This window comes from Pelodiscus sinensis, chromosome 1 (assembly GCF_052426305.1).
Source record: "Pelodiscus sinensis isolate ZL-2025 chromosome 1, ASM5242630v1, whole genome shotgun sequence".
Classification (NCBI taxonomy): domain Eukaryota; kingdom Metazoa; phylum Chordata; order Testudines; family Trionychidae; genus Pelodiscus; species Pelodiscus sinensis.
In genome coordinates, this window is record NC_143052.1 from 120,873,878 (window position 1) to 120,894,109 (window position 20,232).

At 43.5% G+C, this 20,232-nt stretch overlaps 1 protein-coding gene across 2 annotated transcripts in view; it reads right to left on the bottom strand.

The window, feature by feature from the left end:
* The window catches only part of LMNTD1 (lamin tail domain containing 1), a 267,606-nt gene that overhangs the window by 214,037 nt on the left and 33,337 nt on the right, over nucleotides 1–20,232 (bottom strand). For both annotated transcript variants that reach the window (XM_075898606.2, XM_089769804.1), the window contains exons 2-3: nucleotides 18,926–19,019; nucleotides 10,659–10,844 (exon numbers count right to left, since the gene is read on the bottom strand). In XM_075898606.2, coding sequence (XP_075754721.2) covers nucleotides 10,659–10,832 — 174 coding nt within the window. In that variant the 5' untranslated portion in view covers nucleotides 10,833–10,844; nucleotides 18,926–19,019. The remainder of the gene's footprint in view (nucleotides 1–10,658; nucleotides 10,845–18,925; nucleotides 19,020–20,232) is intronic.

A 20,232-nucleotide genomic window follows, 5' to 3' on the forward strand; every position in this document is an offset into this window, starting at 1 on the left:
ATCAGAACTCAAAGACTAATAAGCAAAGATAATGGGGTCCTTGCTTCCCTCCTTCTATTGAGTGTTTTGTTGATCTGAAATTTTTTGTCCTGTGAAAGAAAGGTTGCAGAGGTTGCTTTAAGGGTTTAATATTGTGGGCCTTCCACCTCCAGGCTAGGGACAGAAATATAGCGCTGCAGTGAATTAAAGTCATGATCATCAACAACTGTTCGATAGCCTGTGAAACTAGCTGGCAGGCTCACTCCAGTCCCTATCAAAATAAGCCTTTGCAACTGGCACTGACCAGTGGCGTTGTTGGTAGCCCCAGAGAAGCCAAAGATTAATAAGTGAGATAGACATGCTCTCTTACCCCGAGAGGAAGTTTCTGAAGGTCAGACGTATGCCACTCTGGTGGGGAAATTTCCAATACGCATGCCTGACACATGCACCTCTGTCAGTCCTACACCTTTAACTGGCACTAACATCACGAATGTAAATCCTCGGATGCACTAGCGCAGACTTGGCATGACTGAAGGTGGAAGGCAAAAGGGGGCTCTAAGCACCAGTCCTGACATGCGCTAGCCTTCAGGCTGCTCTAATGCCCACAAGCTCGTGAGGACCCCATTATATATTAGTGAGGCTTGTTAGAGCACAGTGTGTTCTAGCTCCATATTCTCCAGGTTGTAAAAAGCCTCCTCCTGCTCCTGGATTTGTTTTGAGGGACTCTGCATTCTCTTTACAGGTCATTGGATCAGGGCCTAAGACAGGAAGCCTGTTCTCACAGTTAAAGGTGGGTTTTGCCACATCTAAGGTCTCATTCCTTTCAATAGGTCCAAGTAGCAGGGCTAGACGCAATACATAGTTTAGAATCTCTAGCTATCCAAAGTACCTGTACAAGCTTCAGAACCAAATGTCATTAATGAATTATTGGGGGTGAAAAGCTGTGTCAAAGTATCTCGCTTTGTACCTTAACCTCTAGCTTCTTGGAATATTATTAGTTTCCATTTATAAATATTTTATGTAGGATTAAAAGATGAATAGATATTAAGTAAGAGCTGTTAAGAGTCCAATAAAACAATAGATTAGATATAACCATCTACGAGCAGGCCCGGATTTAGGGCAAGGAGAACAAGTTGGTTTGCCTTGGGCCCCACGCCTTCAGGGACCCACGCTTCCCAGTGCCCGCCCACCCGGCTGCTCGCTCGCTGCCCTGGATGGGAGCCACCTGGTCACGCGGTGCAGCCAACCACAACATGCTACCTTGGGCCCTGCAAACTCTTTGGCCGGGCCTGTCTATGAGACACACTATTCATATCTGTAGCATGCTTAAAACAACATTTAGTAATCCTTTATAAATGAACCTAAATGTAAGGTGTAATCACATTCTTAGGTATCAAGTTCTTAGCAACACACAGCCTTTTCTCTTCAGACATCTTTCCACATAAAATTGAAGTAGCAGAATGATAATTTGTATGTTATCTGCTCTGTCAGATATCTGTATATCACAGCCATTTGGGTCCCTATACCAAGGGAAATTGTTCCCCTGGCTGCTAGTTCAGATTAACAAACGACATAGATGTTTAACAGTGCCAATGCCACCCGCCCTTACTTTCCGATTAGGATATCTGAGGTCAGCTGGATGGACATGCTGTTGTGGCAGAGTTTTAATTGTTTCTTTGAAAGGTTTTGGCCATCTGTATCTTTGTGATATACCAACACCAAGTCAGCCAGTTTATGACTGCATTTGTTCGATAAACTGTGTTTAGATTCAATAAACAGAAATCTTAAGCACTGCTATATAATGTTCCCACCAGTTCTCATGTACACAAAGAACATTCACTTGACACTCCTTCCTCTTCTTAACTTCCCTTGACTTACTGGCAACCCAGTACGTACACATTCTCCATTTCAATAGGAGCCTGCTGTCAGAATAGATTTTGATGATATTGAGTCAGATTTTTCTGCCTTTCACCAGTCCACAATGCAGTATTAAAAAAGCTGACTACCACTACAGAAGAGCCACCATTGACTTGGGCAACTGATCCAATATCCACTGAAGTCAATACAAATATTCCCCTTGACTTAAACAGATTTTGGATCAGGGTCTTATCCATTACTCCATCAGGACTGTGTTTTCCACCTCAGCATTACTGCTGTCTCCACAGTGAATTCTGTATTATTTTCCTGACAAGAGTTTGAACAGTCATAAACACATATGTATGTATCTAAAGAAACAGAAACTAAAGTATTGCAAAAATCTGCATGTCAACAGCGTTGGCAGAGTTACTATTGTGTTTCTCTTGCAGGATAATGTAATAGGTGTGGGGGTGAGGATGAAGAGAAAAAATGAGAAAAAAATAATTTTGTATGATTTAGTGGACAAACAGATAGGGACAAGTTTAAGAATCCTGAAGTTACCATTCCATAGGCCAGAATGCAAGGGAGCATTAAAGAGACAGTACTCTCAAGCAATAGGGAAGGTGGGAATTCCCTATATCATCATGCACTCTGTTTTGTTTTTATTAATGTATGTCTTCAGGTTGATGAATTCTAATAATATAACATTAAAAGCCTAGAACATTAGCTCCTACATAAATATATTCCATAACTTTTTACCTTCTCAGATGAAGCACAGCTTTCATACATTATAACACTTTTGTATTCACTGAAGTTTATCAAGATTTTAGGAAATCAACCTTGCATGATAAGAACTCTATAAATGTTTAAATAAGGGCCCTTTTACACTGAGTAAATATTACCTATATTATTTTTACTACAGAGACTAATGTTGGAAGTGTTCTGATCTTACCAGGGAATCTATTGACTTTGGGAGTTAGTAGATAATACAATATTAAAGCACACATTTACTGCTTGTTAGGAAGAGGACACCCACTGATAAGAAACACTATATAAACAAGTGTTTTTGATGAACTGTGGTCATTTGCAGCCTACAGTTTTCCCCAACTGAAGCAATGTGCCATGGCCCTCACTCCCATTAAAGTAAATAACAAAGGGTGGAATTTTAAAAAGGGCCCAAGGCCCAAAGTATTTAGGTGCCTAATCCAAATTAATTTCAGTGGAAGTTAGATGCCCAAATACTTTTAAAAATTAGGGCCTAAGTGACATAAGAGCCCAAGTCCTATTGACTATTAGTCACTGCAGAACTTTACAAAATCCCATTGAAAAATCCACTTGATTTCAGTGGGGACAGGAATAAACTCAAGGTTAATTAAAAATCTGTATTAAATTTCCACTTAAGAGTTTTATTCTACTTTTGGCTTTTTCAGCTGTGTAGAATTGTGGTCACACTTTACATTAAAGGTACATTTATTAGTAGTTTACTAAGGAGTTCAAAATAATTAATAGACCCTAGCATGTTGCAGCACAGGTGATGTTTATAACCATATATAATGTGTGTACACAAGCAAAAGGTGTGATAGATGGTTATAAGAAATTTATCGACCTACTAAATTGTATAATTATCTATAATTGATTAACCATTTATTAAAACACTGTTTATTAACCCTTTATAAACTATTTATAAATGAATATTTTAAAAAGAAACTTGGTCATATTTTACATTAATTTACCAGGTCCATGCACTAAAAACATAGCAACAAAAATTGCCATTGATATTCAAATGGAGTCTACAGATTTGTTAGCATTGTATACACCTTTCAAGTGCCCCTCATTCCAAACAATGTTACTCTGTGCCATGACAAATCTGAACATTAAACCAGACACCTTGTAACCTGATCTTGTATTCAGGCAGAAATTCATTGCACAAAGGCAAAGGTTATGATCATAGCTGTCAAATAAGCCAACTTGGTGAAAGTGTTGAACAGGCACACAAATCAAGAAGTGATAGCACTGAAACTGTTATTTGTGACATGTAGCAAAGGAGCATTCCCATGTATTCCCTCACATCCGTACTCTATTGCAGTATTCCCAATCTTTTTGATACTGGGGACCAGTAAACCCATTCACAAGCTTTTGGAGGACTGGTAACATTTGCATATTCATTAAGCAAATGATGAATATGCAAATGAATTGTTTCTGGTCCTCTGAAAGGACCCCAACCCCTCCAAACCCTCAAACCTCACAAACGTGGCCCCAACTGTGCTTGTGGGTGCTGGGACAGGGTACTAATGGGTGCTGGGGCAGAGGACAGGGTGCCGGTGCAGAGTACTTGTGGGGGTCTGGGGGGAGGAGGGACCAGGGACCAGGGACCAGGGACCAATACTTGGGGATCTTGCAACTGCACACCAAGGCCCAGGAAGTGCATGGGCTGCTCCTCCGTCCCTCAAACAGTGGCGCAGTACCTGAAAAGCTGGTCAGTCACACTCCTGATGCCTTCCTGCGTGGGGGAAGGAGGAGTCCTGGACTGTGCCAGCCCCAACCACTGGCGCAGTGCGCACCTTGCTCCGCCGCTCCCTGTGGCATCACGTGCTGCCCAAGCAGCCAGAGCCGGCGCAGTCCCAGATCCCCACTCTCTCCCCAGCGCATGATGGACCAGCGTTTTAGGTACTGCGCTGGCTGTTGGGGCAGGGGGGAGAGCAGCCTGCACACTTCCAGGACCTGGCACGTAGTTGCAGAACTGCCCCCCCCCCCCCCGACACCACAGGAAGCCTGCACTACCTCCGTAGTCCCTGGAGGTAGAATCAGCGCGGCCGCCCTCTCCCCTCCTGGCCCCAATCCTGGCCAGGAGGGGAGGGGGGCAGCATTATACTCTGCTTAACTTAATATTCACTATCTGCTTCTATAACTATGCAAAATAAAAAGTTATGGAGTTTGGTTTTCTTGTGAGTTCTAGAGTATCCATCTCTGTGTCTTTCTCTCCCTGACGCCTCCCTCCCCCCTCTCCACTACACTAGAAATGGGCTAACTCTAAACATTCAGGCTACGTCTACACTGGCCCCTTTTCCGGAAGGGGCATGTAAATTTCACTAGTCGTCGTAGGGAAATCCGCGCGGGATTTAAATATCCCCCGCGGCATTTAAATAAAAATGTCCGCCGCTTTTTTCCGGCTTTTAAAAAAGCCGGAAAAGAGCGTCTAGACTGGCCCCGATCCTCCGGAAAAAGTGCCCTTTTCCGGAGGCTCTTATTCTTACTTTGAATATAAGAATAAGAGCCTCCGGAAAAGGGCACTTTTTCCGGAGGATCGGGGCCAGTCTAGACGCTCTTTTCCGGCTTTTTTAAAAGCCGGAAAAAAGCGGCGGACATTTTTATTTAAATGCCGCGGGGGATATTTAAATCCCCCGCGGATTTCCCTACGACGACTCGTGAAATTTACATGCCCCTTCCGGAAAAGGGGCCAGTGTAGACGTAGCCTCAGTGTGCTGTATGGATTACTACAACAAAATGTCCACAATCATCTAAAGTAAATGAACCTTTTGTAGCTTCAATTTTGGGATAAAAATCTTAGGAACAACCAGGGAGATTTCCAGCTCTTCATGCTTCTGATTGTTGGACAGTACTTCTAGCCCATCTTCTCTAGATAGAATTTCAGCATATTACATTTTTTTCTTTACTGCAATTATAAAGTAAAGATGTCCACAAAAAAGTGAATAAAAAATTTCCTGACCCTTTAGAATCTTAAAAGTTTGTTTCAGATCCAGTATCAGTTTTGAAAAAAGATTTGACAATTTACTGCATTTCTTTGTACTTTCCCCTTTATTTCTTGTTCTCTTTTACTAATGGTTAGACAAACTCCAAGCCTCAGCCCCTCAAACACTAAGAAAGCTTGGATCTGGATTTGATATTTTGGGCCCACTTTCTAAGCTCCTGTCATGCAATGAGCAGTCCCCTTCAGTTGATTGGAGCCCCTAAGACTTCAGCTTGGTACCCTGTGTATATGGGGGAGGAGAGGGAGAGAAGTTTCTGCATTGAGTTCACTGTACAGGATCAGGGAATCTAGCTTGATATTCATATTAAAAGACATGATACTTTTGCTTCTGCTATCATAGAAAAGTATTCAGGAATTCAGGCAGTGTTTTATATTCACCTATTGTAACCTGATTATTGGATATTCTGCTGTAGAATTTTCTTGTTCTAATCAAAGCAATGTGAAACAAAAATGGAGACTGCCTTAGTCTTAAGAGGAATTGCTTGTTTGTTACAATTGCTGCTCTGCTAATCTGCTGATAATGAAAAGGAATTAGCAAGTAGAGGATGGAATCAATGAATGATTAAGAGTAATAGGTTCTTTGACATTCTATATTTTGGAAAAGCAAAAACTCATTTTGTGTGTCTATTTACAACATGAGCTACAGATCACTCAGTAATTTCTAGAATAATCTGTGGATTTCTGAGCTGCATCCTTTTTCAGACAGGGCATATTACTGGTCCCTCAAATAAGTGGCCTGCCCAACTGAATACATTATATTGATAATAAATTTGACCCTGCCCTGGTTAGAACTATGTTTTGCCAGCTTCAGATGAATATATTTTGTTACAATTTTCAGTAAACTGACTATTCAGCAAGGATACTTTGCAATTTGCTGTTCTTGGAACAAAATTAGCCTTGGCAAAAAGCAAAATAATGAGCTTTGCTTTAGTATCAGTGCATTGTCCAGATTCCCCCTTGTTCTGCTTCCCCTTGCCCCGTGGAATCTACTGTACAACAGGGGTTCAAGTAGAAGAAAAAGTAAGAGGATTTCTGTTCTGATGAGAGTGAACTTGATTACATTGACAATACAGGGAAAAGAAAACATCTTTACTGCTGTTGCACTTGCACGCTCCTCAGCGGTAACATTGTATTACTCAAAATAAACACTTTGCATGCCAAGTATGCAACAGGGAAGATCACAGTGGACAATAGGGAATGTGAAGGAGCGAGAAAATAAGCTTTTTTGAATGGTTAAAATAGTCTGGAGAAAGATTAGAGAGAGAAAGCATGCACAGCAGAGGATATGAGAAAGAAAGATGCTCATAGCTGAGCCTTTTTTAAGATTACAAATTTGAGGACTTGTCCCAGACTGAGGTATCAACAGAAGTTGGTTCAAATTGATAAACTCGATAGTATTAAAAATTACCAGGACTAGATAGTATTCACCCAAGAGTTCTGAAGGAACTCAAATATAAAAGTACACAACTACTAACTGAGGGTATGTCTACACTACCCCCCTAGTTCGAACTAGGGGGGTAATGTATGCATACCGAACTTGCTAATGAAGCCCGGGATTTGAATTTCCCGGGCTTCATTAGCAAGTTCGGTATGCATACATTACCCCCCTAGTTCGAACTAGGGGGGTAGTGTAGACATACCCTGGGGGACATAACCTATCACTTAAACCATCTTCTGTACAAGATGACTTGAGGATAGCTAATGTAATATTGATTTAAAAAAAAAAAAAAGCTCCAACATCAGTCCAGTAAGGCTAACTTTTGTATCAGGCAAATTAGTTGAAATTATAGTCAAGAACAGAATTATAAGACACACACATGAACACGATGTATTGGCAAAGAGTCAACATGGCTTTTGCAAAGGGAAATCATACCTCAATCTAACAGAATTCTTTGAGAGTGTCAACAAGCATGTGGACGAGCAGATTTAGTCTACTTGGACCTTCAGAAAGCAGTCATGGTATAAGAGGGAAGGTCCTCAAAAATCAGTAATTATGTAAAAGACAGGAAACAAAAGGGTAGGAATAAACAGTTTTCACAGGGATAGAAGTAAAGAGTGGAGTCCTCCAAGGAGCTCTGTTGGGACCAGTGCTGTTCAACATACTCATCAACAATTTAGAAAGAGGGGTAAACAGTGAAGTAGCAAAGTTTGCAGATTATGCAAAATTCAGCAAGACAGTGAAGTTCAAAGCAGACTGTGAAGACTTACAAAGGGATCTCGCTAAACTGGGTGTCCAAGCAACAAAAAGGTATAACAAGTGGGGTTCTGCAGGGGACTGTTTTGGTTCCGCAAGAGTCTGTTTTGGGACTGGCTCTGTTCAATATTTTCATTAATGATTTAGATATTGGCATAGAAAGTACACTTATTAAGTTTGCAGATGATACCAAGCTGGGAGGGGGATGCGACTGACTGCTCTGGAGGATAGGGTCATAATTCAAAATGATCGGAACAAATTGGAGAAACAGTCTGAGGTAAACAGGATGAAGTTTAATAAAGACAAATGCAAAGTGCTCCACTTAGGAAGGAACAATCAGTTTCACACATACAGAATGGGAAGCGACTGTCTAGGAAGGAGTACCACAGAAAGGGATCTAGGGGTTATAGTGGACCACAAGCTGAATATGAGTCAGCAGTGTGATTCTGTTGCAAAAAAAGCAAACATGATTCTGGGATGCATTAGCAGGTGTGTTGTGAGCAAGACATGAGAAGTCATTCTTCCGCTCTACTCTGCGCTGGTTAGGCATCAGTTGGAGTATTGTGTCCAGTTCTGGGCACCGCATTTCAAGAAAGATGTGGAGAAATTGGAGAGGGTCCAGAGAAGAGCAACAAGAATGATTAAAGGTCTAGAGAACATGACCTATGAAGGAAAGCTGAAAGAATTAGGTTTCTTTAGTTTAGAAAAGAGAAGATTGAACGGGGACATGATCGCATTTTTCAGGTATCTAAAAGGGTGTCATAAGGAGGAGGGAGAAAACTTGTTCATCTTGGCCTCTGAGGATAGAACAAGAAGCAATGGGCTTAAACTGCAGCAAGGGAGGTTTAGGTTGGACATTAGGAAAAAGTTCCCAACTGTCAGTGTAGTCAAACACTGGAATAAATTGCCCAGGGAGGTTGTGGAATCATTAAAATGCCAATTAAGTTGGAACGTCTTTGTGATGCCCGTTCCCACAGGAGGTCCAAAGCTTAATTTGCGCCTGTGAGGTGGAGGTAACTAAATCATTAGGGCCAGACATTCTGTGTGATGGGGCAGCAGATTCCTCTTCCGGGACGGTGTGCAGACGTATCAATACTGGTACCAGCCAAGGGCAGCTAAAGGCCCCGATCGCCTGCTGGCCAAATTGCCACTGTTATCTGGTTTCTGTCTAGCATCCAGGGCCATTGTTATTCCAGCACCTCTGGAGGCTCTGGAGCCTTTGAAGACAGAGTTTAGCTCTCAAAGATTCTCTCCCCTAAGAATGTCAGAGGGAGGAGAGGAGGTGGGGGGGGGAGGGTTTCTGTCTGGCTACAACTCCCCAGCTGTGGAGCTCCAGCCTCATCCTGGCCCTAGCAGCTGCCAGGGAACTCCAGCCCCTGCCCTCTGGTCCTGGTGCTGGCTGTGGAGGTCCAGCCCCAGCCATGAAGCCAGGTAGCTGCAGACCTCCAGCAGCAGCCAGGGGGCTCTGCAGCGGTCTGGCTCTGGACGCAGAGCTCCCCTGCCAGTGGGGCCAGAGCTCTGTGACTGGGCTGGAGCTGACCACTGGGGCCAAATCTTCTTGCTACGCTGCCTGTCCCTCCCCCCCCCCCACTCCTGAAACAGGACTCCCAGTTGAGTTACCACTCTCCAAACTACACTCCTGCCCTACTGCCAGACTTCCCTGTTCCTGGGCTCTGTGGTCCAGGAATATCCTTGGTCCTGCTGGACCACAGATGTTGCCAGACCAGAGAGTCCCAGTTTAGGGAGGTACAACGTGTAACTGCAAAGTCACACACATTAATACACACAAAGTGAAGGGGTCTATATTAACTGTTGCCACTCATGGAAGAGCTTAGCGTCATCATGCATAGTTCTTTGAAAACACCTACTGAGTGTGCAACAGCAGTCAACTAACAATATTAGAAACTGTTAGAAGAGGGATAAATAATAAAACTGAAAATATAGTGTCACTCTATAAATTCATGATATGCCCACACCCTGGCTCTCCGCTACCCACATTCAAAGCCCTTGTCATAGTGGCAAGACCAAAAAAAATGGGGGGTCTGGCTAGAATTTCCTTATACTAGCAATCCTTGTCCACTAAAATGGCCTGTTGGTGCTGTTTGCCAAAGATGCCATACAGAGCAGCCATCAGGCTTCTCCAGAGTGTTCTGAAATAAAATGAGGAGCCCTCACTTTTGCAGATACAGACGAACACGGCTACCCCTCTGAGACTGAAATAAAATGTTAGCTATTAAAGAGCTGTGCCACGTGCCAAATGGCTGGCATTAAGATTCTGGCCTCAAATCTACAATGTAAGGTACAAAGGACATTTTCTTTGTTTCAGAAAAAAGTCAAAACGAGTGTTTTTCAAAAACAGACCTTTTGAATGAAGCCTACACAAATTTTGAAGGAGCTATTCAAAAGCACAAACAGGAGCCAGGCACCTAGTCACACACTTATCTGCCCATTGTCAATCTCCCCACTGGCTAAAGAGTCCTTGCCACACTTCCATCATGTATATTCAAGGGGAAATCTTCCCAGCCTCACTGAAGTTGAACGGAATGTTGCTATTGGCTTCAATGGGGCCAAGATTTCTCCTCTAAAAAATTCATCCTGGCCCAAATTTATATCCTCTGGCATTATATTATGATATTTAAGCAGAATGCTCAATAGCTTTGTCCCATCTCTCTTTTTTTAAGGCCATGTTAATAAACTTTCTTCAGTTAGGGAAAAGTCTAATAAGTTTTAATAAGCTGTTACTGTAGCTAGTAGCCAAGAGGAAGAAAGGCCCCCTTGTGAACTTTGCAAATACAGTGTATAACTCTTGCAAAATAGACAAATGTAAGAGGGAAAACCTATTCTATATTATAGGCTTACATTTTGATGGTGGGATGTTGCAGTTTCCTCTTGGATTTGTTTCACCTCCACTTCGTTGACCTCACAAATTTTCTGAACTTTTGCTGTTGAATCTCGGCCTCCCTTGCTCAGTTCATGGAGTTTTCCTTCTCGTTGGTGTAGGAGAACTTCTGACCATACAAGCCTTTGTCTCATCTCTTTGGCTCCCTATAATTGTTTTAGAACAATGAATGAATTAGATTCTCTCAGGGTACAGGTCAGAAAAGTTAGACCTAAAAAAATCAGAGCATTTCAGTGCAAAAGAAATCATTTATGTCCTTAAAATACACAAGATACTGAAAACAAGCCAGTAAATGGGTTTTGATAATATTGCTAATTAATTGCCAAGTACTTTTACAGGAGTGAGTTATAGCTAACTTACTTTTCCTGGACAATGATCCCTCACTTTCACAGACCTTGGGAGGCAGGCCAGTCCTCGCCCATGGACAACCCACCAACCTGAAGCATATTCTCACCAGCAACTCTACACCGCACCAGAGTAACTAACTCAGGAACCAATCCATGCAACAAACCTCGGTGCCAACTCTGCCCACATATCTATACCAGCAACACCATCACAGGACCTAACCAGATCAGCCACATCATCACTTATTCATTCACCTGCACATCTACCAATGTAATATACGCCATCATGTGCCAACAATGCCCCGCCGCTATATACATCAGCCAAACTGGACAGTCCCTACATAAAAGAATAAATGGACACAAATCAGAGACAGGAAGTCCCCGGGTTACGTACAAGATAGGGACTGCAGGTTTGTTCTTAAGTTGAATTTGTATGTAAGTCGGAACTGGTACATATTGTAGGGGAAATAAGTAGGAATAAGATCCTCCGGAAAAGGGCGCTTTTTCCGGAGGATCGGGGCCAGTGTAAAAAGTGGTGGACATTTTTATTTAAATGCCGCGGGGGATATTTAAATCCCCCGCGGATTTCCCTATTAAGATCTCTGAAATTAACATGCCCCTTTCGGAAAAGGGGCCAATGTAGACGTAGCCAGACTGTGAATGGCTAGCTAACTACAAAAGCAGCTTCTCCTCTCTTGGAATTCACACCTCCAGATCAGCTGCTAGAAGAGGGCCTCATCCTCCCTGATTGGATCCACCTCGTTATCTCTAGCCTGATTCTGGCCTGCATATTTATACCTGCCTCTGGAAATTTCCACTACATGCATCTGACCAAGTGAGTCTTTGTGCACAAAAGCTTATGCTCCAATACATCTGTTAGTCTATAAGGTGCTATAGGACTCCTTGTTGCTTTTGCAGATCTAGACTAACACGGCTCCCCCTCTGATACTTTACTTTTCCTGGTAAATTCCATGATGAATTGTTGAAAGAGCGCAGAAAAATGCATGTTTCCTTGGACTTTTCTGTTTCACTTGTGCCAATTTCAAAGAGAAGAAAAACTAAACTTTATAACCACGACCTATGTAGCACTTCCCAAAAAGGAACTACATATATAAGAGTGACTATCTTTTTTGAACAGACCTCTTACCTTTTAAGTAGCTGTAAAAGTCAATGATATATTTCAACCACTACTAATGAAAAGCATGATCACAAAATCTCATTAAAATGCTTATTTCTTATTATAGCCACATCTTCCGCTTCCTGCCCTAGAGTGATAGTATTGAATCTCTTTTCAGAACAAATAATGGCTGCCACAACGCATATGCCAGTCTGCATTAGTCATATTAACTTGATGCTTTGGGAAAATAATGGAGGGATAAAATCACATATCACACCACCAGCTAAACCTGCACTGTTTGTAGTGCTGCAAATTACAGCACAGCTCAGAGTCTTATTTCCACAGTCCATTCTGTTAATAAGTGAGAAAAAAAACAGCACCCAGACTTCCTCTTTGGTGCTAAGCCACCAAAAAAGCAGAATGAATCAGGAGTTCTTAAATAACTTGTGGGTGTCAGTTTTACAAGAGCATTTTTGTTTGTGCATTGACAAAGTGGTAATTCTCTAAGTAAAATCCTTTAATATCAAGCTTCTGTTATTTCTGCTTTATTTGAAAACACTTCCTAAGTAACACTTATTAGCCCAAAATGCAGCAGCGTTCAGATTCTATTCCACTGAAAAAGGTTTTTTTCTTTCTTCCAGTACATATCAGACACATCTGACATGAATATTACATATAGTATGGTTGCTCTATCAACTTCCAAGGGATAAAACTGAATTTTAGGTAATAACTTATGCTTCAAATGGAATTGCACTCCAGAGCGATAATAAGTACTAGCAGAGTCTCGAAGAGCTTAAGTACTCTGCATGCACAGTATCAGCAGCTAATCCCACTTGCATGAAAAAGGGTGGTTTGGAGGTCAGGGTCAAAAAGAGGGCAAATATTGGTTGAAAGTCCATGACTGATGAGATTCACAGTGTTCTAGCTTTGCAGATGTGTTGCTGGATGATTAGATCAAACAGTTCTGTTTTTGACAACATGTTTATTTCATCAAGAGTTGCTTTAGGAGGAAAAAAGAAGGAGCAAGGGATAGGAGGACAAAATAACAAATCTAGACAGGACAGGACTAATACTTCAGATGGACCTGAACTTTATAGTTTGAATCTGCATCCAAAAACCTCCGCACAAAAGTTCAGATGTAAGGTTTTGGGCTGTCCTGTTGTAGAGAGAGTGCAGCTGGGAAATTTGGATTCAGATCTGGCTCCTATCCACTCCCCCCACACACACACGCACTAAGTATGGGGTGTTTGGATTCAGAGTTTTGGTTCAGGGCCATCTCTTATTCATCCAGAAATAATCAGACTCAGCAGAGTAGTTTAGCAAAATCAACAAAGATTTTCCTCTTAAATCAGGGATGGGCAATACTTTTGGGTAGGGGCCACACCAAGATTTTGGACAGTTATCAAAGGCCACACTTTTCTGTGGATGTGGTGTCTAGAATGGAAGCTGGGTGCAGAAGGACACACGGGGTAAGGGACTGGGGTGCAGAAGACAGTGTGAGGTCTGAGAAGGAGTTTGGGTGAAGGAGGGGGCTGTGACCTGGGTCAGGGGATTGGGGTGCAGGGTCTGGGAGAGTGTTTGGGTGCAGGAGGGGATTCTGGACTAGGGGGAAGAGGTATAAGAGGGTGGGAGGAAGTTGTGGCCTGGGGCAAGGGGATGCAGAGGGTTTGGATGGTGACCTGCAGGAGGGAGCTGGGGTGCAGGAGGGGCAAGAGTGCAAGAGGCAGGCTGTGGCTGGGAGGTGCTTACCTAAGCATCTCCTGGCCAACACCCCCAAAGCAGGCTGGGCCCCCTGACTGCTGCAGCCCCAGATCACTTGTCTACACAGCAACATTATTTTGAAAGAACTAGCATTATTACAGAATAACTTAGTCTGTGTCTACACAGCCTGCAGTTATTTCAACATAATGTCAAAATACTGTCAAGCTGGAGGACTTCTTACTCTGACTCCTGGAACCCTCATTGTACGAGCAGTAAGGAAGTCAGAGGAAGAGTGCTCTACTGCAAAGTAAGTGTGTAGACAGCACCAACTCAAAATAAGCCACGCAATTGACGTTGCTCAAGAAAAACCATCATAGTCACAGCGTCAACACACTAGGGGAAACAAAGGCAGGGGAACTAGGGAAGGAAATGTTTATATACACAGAGGGACAGCCAAGAAAACTAACAAATCAGAAGGCAGAGAAATCAAACAAACCAAAAAAACCCACATGGTTCAGTCAGTTGCACAGCGGCCAAGATTTTGTCAACCTGCAGCAGGTGCCAAAGGCTCCTCTGGCACCCAACCAGCTAGGCAGAAGAGAGTTGCTCTTTTGTTCCTTTGCATTCTTTAAGGGGTGGTACCACACTGCATATAGAAAGGCTGCTAAGGGGATACCTGTTGCTCCTTCCATTCTAAATTTCCCTCCATTGGGCAATAATGCCCAAGGCCAGTGCATCAAATCCCCACTGCCAGCCACTGCTCAATCCTTAGGACAATAATATTCTCTCATAACCGTCTACCACTGGGCACGTGTCTGATGCTTGTTCCTCAAATACGTCCCCTGACTTGTCTAAATGAACTATGTTTTGGATGCCTGAAGGAAAGCAGATCCCCAAAATGGTCCCCACAGCTGAAAAGTTATTGTGGCTAACAGACAACTGGACAATTCCACACTTTCATTTTAAAAGCTCACCGAATGATTCCCCTCCTCCCTCCCTCCCTCCCCCCCCCCCCACTCTGAATACGTCCTTGGATCCAAATTGCACCTTCAGAAATGTGTGTAGAACTTAAGAAGGCAAAATCTGACCATTCATGGAGAAACACCCATGGTACTACTGACAAAATGACTCAGAGAACACTATGGAGGATGTTCATCCTCACTCTTTGGGGGAGGAGTGGTTTTGCATGAATTATATTAGGCAGTACAGGGGAAGCAGGGCTCAGCCAATGCATCCAAATGTCCATGCGCCCTGTGGAAAGACATAACGCTCAAACCATGCTACACCAGGCCATCACCTTTATGTGCAAAGAAGCACAAGAGCTGCATTGTGGCCAATTCCTGCTCAGATACCCAAGGCTTTGAGAGGAGGCTTTTCTGAATCCATTTTACCCACAATGCACCTCACAAATGAAGCCCATTGTATATGAAGGAGAGCAATGATGTTTTATCTACTCATTCATTAAAGTGGGGCATTAAGCCCCCATTTAAATCTCTACCCTTCAGAAATCAGAGCCCCTCCTTCACGCTACAGTGATGCTAAAACGAATAGTCCCCTGTCACTAACACATGCTATATAGAGTGAGTCAATGCAATTGTAGAAGAGCTACATTACATACAAATTGAAGAATCTTGTATAAATAATGTAGGGGAAGAGAAAATACAGGACGTGTGTAAATTAGTGGAGCCTTTGCTTGAACGTACACAAGAGAGTATTTAGAACCGAGTGCAGTAGAGCAACACAATCTTGGCGATAAGTCCTGTTTCTGGCCGGTTTGCAAGGAAAGAACAAGCTGTTGCGTTTGTTCCTTCTTTTTGGTTGCATGTATCATCCACATTAACTTATGCATCTATTGACTAAATCTTGGTGGCAAGCTCAGTGCAGCAACGTGCCTATCCTGGCCAGACTCACGGTAAGAACACGGAACGTGTCATTGTACAGGAGCAGCTGTTCCTTCACCTGACAGGTAGGGAGCCCCACCCTTTCAACCCCCTTCATTTCAGGAGGCAGAGGAAGGAATTCATCCAAGCTTTCCAACATGCAAGGTGCACGCACTAACCCAGCAGCGCTCAAACTTATTTGATCCTGCTCCTTTCCTTGCATCTGTAGCACATTATGCCCAGAGTTAGCGTATTTCAGGTTCCCAAAAAGAGAACAGAGAAGGAAGTAAAGGGAGGAGGAGAAGTTGGAGGGGACTCTAGAGAAGTGTGTGGGTATCTGGAGGGATACGGGTATCGGTAATGGGAGTACTCAGTGAAGTGAGAGGGCAGTGTCACTTCCTATCATGGTGACAGGCATAAGCTCAGGATGCAGCACCAGACAGTGCCTCCCTGCTGGGTTGGCTCCCCAATGCTGTGGGGCAAGGCCTAGGAGAGGAGATCCAGCAGCTGAGGATACAGGGGACTTAACCAATCAGGGCTCTTTCTGAGCTGCAGTAACTGCTCTTCAAAAATCCAAGGCATGGACCTGTTATTTGAAAAATCCAGCTGGACAGAGGTCAGAAGATCAAAAAAGCAGAAGTGTCTGGGAAAACATAGATGTATGGCAACCCAATTTATGCCCCACTCTGGACACCGGTCAGCAGCTACCAGTTTCTGGTCACCCAGACAGAGCAGAGAGAGGCAGTTGTTGGTCAGGAGCCCAGCTCTGAATAGGTCCAGTATGTTCCCCCCTCCCTGAAAAGCTTGTCACACACCTCCAGAATACATTCCATGCCTCCCAGGAGGGCATGCCTCCCAGTTTGAGAACCTCTGTTCTAGACTATGGGTTAAAGGTTATAAGTAAGGCTGGTAATGCTCTCAGGTTAGCCTGGAGTCTATCAGAACTAAAGAACCTGATAGGGTAGATATTTGAGCTCAGGCAGACTCTCAGGCTGTGAGATTGGACCAACTGACTCAGACTTACACTGATTTATGAGATTTCAGCATTGGTAGGGGGCTTGCAGCGTAGATGTACCCTGAAGCACCTTTTCCCTCCTCCCCAAGCATTGCAAAAGAACCTGGGATCCTAACCCAGTTTTGGTAGAGGCCATTGTTCCAGGGAATTTCTAGGTACCTTTAAAACTTTCCTTTATCACTCCCATTCTCTAAGGTCACACAGGCAGTTGTGGTGGAATAAGGAAATGAATTCAAGTCTCCAGAGTTTTAGGCTGGCACCTTAGCCACTGGGCTCTGCTTTCTTCCTCTTCTCCACACTCAGAGAGATTCCAGTCAGACAGCTCTCTCAGTTGCCTAGCTCAGCAAGGTGGTTGCTGAGTTACAAAAAGGACATCTCACTGCTGCTCCTTTGGTCTGAGCACAGGAGCACTCCCAACTCGTACACAGTTTTGTGCATTTTTGGTCCCTTCTGTTCCCTGCTTGTGGTATACAATACTGAGAGCTGCAATACTTTAGGCTAATCCAGGCTATTGATCTTAATACGAGGTGGGATTTAGTGGCCTGGGATACACAGGAGATCAAACTGGATAATCTGGCAAACCCTTCTAACCTTAAACTTTAAGGCTGCTTACCTCTGTTCCAACATACTTTCAAGGTGGAAAGAGATTTAACCCCAAAACACAGTTTAATATCATAAGTGCTGGCAGACCCTTACCTACAAGTAAATTAGTATATAACAAGGCAGTCCAAGGTTTAAAAATAGTCTAGTCTCAAAACACCACAGCATAAGATAATAATATTACATTACGCCTCTATCAGGCCATCCCGCCCTTTTGTAAAAAGGCTGCTCAGTGAAACACAAATGTCTATTCACTACAGGCTACCCACTGGGAAATTGCTGCTTTATTTAACTGCATCGCAACAAAAGGGGAAAGGCAAACATTCCCACTGACCACACAGCAAATAAAGGAGGAATGGTGCATGGTTCCATCCCATAACACGCAGAGCAAGCCAGTTAAACCTTGTACTAATCACTTGACTCCCAACATTTTAAATCGCTTTGAATTAAACCTTCCAACATCCTTATGAAGTGGTTACTGAAGTCTCCATTGTAATGCACTGACTTTGTCTGTGTTGTAACACAATTATACAGACAACCAAAGGCTGCATCACAGTACCAAGGAGTAGGCCCAGTTCCTACCCTGGCAACCAGCAATCCCTCTAGTGAACTCTTCAGCATATTCAGGGTAGGGGTTTGCAGCAGGTGAACTAGTCAAGGTTGGCACCTGCTTCAAGCTCAGTCAGCACAGGTTCCAGTGTTGTTTTCTTTTGCACTAGTGAGTCAGCACCACTGCCCTACACCACACACTGGCCACAGACAAAGAAGTGGAATGGTTCACAAGTGGCTGATTAAAACAGTGGGCTGGAATACAGGGAGGAAAGTCAATGCGTTAGAATGGGGATTGCAACCCTCTTCTTACTCAGCAACTTATTTCAGGAAGGCAGGAAGCGACTTGCCTGCTTTGGGTCAGAGGGCTTGATTCTCCTTTCACCTGCTGTAGTTATCTACATGGCAGCAAAAGAAGAGCAAAGTACTATCGTGGTAAAAGTCTCCGGTCACTTAAATCAATAGCAGCATTTTATGCCCAACTTTGCTCCCACAGAAATGACCACTCACAGTGTGAGGTAGTGAAGAAATCAGGGCCAGGAAAACTGAGATAGAGCTAGGCATACAATCCTGGTTTTCTAACTCTAACCGAAGACCATCCTTCTTGACCAAAGCAAGCAAATGAAAAAAAAACCCCACAAATAGAAATGGTATTGATACCAACATACTGAGGCTGCTGTGACAGACGAGGAAGAAAATGCCATCGAGAACACAGAACACTACTTGCTGGGGCTTTCAGTAATGCAGAGCCAGCTGACCACATAGCAAGGTTGGAGGAACAATCCTGAAGTAGGCTCTATGTGCAAACAAGCTTTTGAGCAATGGTGAACTCTGGAGTTACAGGGGCCTGGCCTTATCAACATTCCCAAATGCCAGCTAGTCAAGTGCGTGCTATTAAATAGTAGCCTGTGTTAACCCATTGCAAGAGGAAGGTCAATTTGGCGGGGGCTTTAGCAGCATGATTCAGCGATGCTGAAGAGGATGCCGAAGCACAGTTTAGGAGCAGGGTTCTTAGCCTCACCAGTGAACAAGTTTCTTTTTGCTGTTCCAGCTGGTCTTTGAGTTGCAGCACCTGGTCCTGCAATTCCACTCGCTGGGAAAATTCCTCCTCATACCTAAAGTAGCCACAGATAAAGAGAAAAACCCATCACTGCTCTTCTTTCACAAGGTATCAGACCAAATCAAAGTGGTTATGAAACAAATGGCGAGCACATCCATTGGGGAGGCTGTGGGGGTGGGTGGCCCACAGGAGGAGGAAGAACTAGATTCAGTCCTCTGCAACCTCTGAACAAGGGAGGCAGGAGGCTGGCAATGGCTAGCAAAGCCCTCATTTGTGCCCGTTACAATGGCCACATGGAACACTGTCCTGCCCTTTCCTCACTCTGGCCTGCCCCCTCCGCATGTACTGGAGGAAGAGAAGGCTGCTCTGAAGAGGCATGAAGAGCTAGCACTGCACCTGCCAAACAGGCCCTTTGTGCTGAAGTTATTCTGGGCAGGGGAAGGGGTGGAGAGAATATGCTTGTCCTACTTGCTATTGTGCCAGCCTGGTTAATACAAAGGAGCCCTGGAGCACCTATTGGTGGGATCCTGTTGAAATCACCGAGAGCTTTTTCATGGACTTTAATGGAATAAGGGTTTGCTCAATGAGTCTGCCCTGAAGTGCCTAGATTATACATAGATCTTACCATTTTTAGTGGTTATTTGGGTTTGGGAAAGAGTAGTTGTTTTACAAAAAAGTAAAAGTATAAACATAAGTGTTTGAGAAAAGTTGCTTCTCGGGGAAAAAAAAGGGATAACTATTTTTGCAGTTTGCCACTTCTTCAATATGCAGAGAGAGAGAGAGAGAGAGATACAAGTGAACCACAGTCTTTGGGATCCCTGCGTTGTTTTATAATAAGCATGTGAAAAGTGCTTACTTATTTCGGTTGTTAAGAACAGCAGGTAGTCAGGGCATTCCTAAATTACTGGTTTCTTCTCACTGAATAGTTTTAAATATTTTCCTAATTCATGTTTTCCTTTTCTCTCTGCTGTTAGCAATGGTGGGATTTTTTTGATAGAAGAGGAGGAGGAAACAACTCTAGTGTAGACTAGGCTTTCTACTTCCAATGTAGAAAATCAAGCAATGATTAATGAGACTACTTTTTGCAGAACTGGGGACCCATGTTAGGTAGTGGTTTAGACTGAATCACTGAGTATGTAGTAGACTAAAACCCAGGGCTGCAGAGCCTGGGAGAGCCCACAGGGTAGCACAGGTACATTCAAGGAGCACTGTGGAGATCATGCTCCACAAGAAGTACTGCCCAAAGCATCTAGAGTGACAGCATTCTA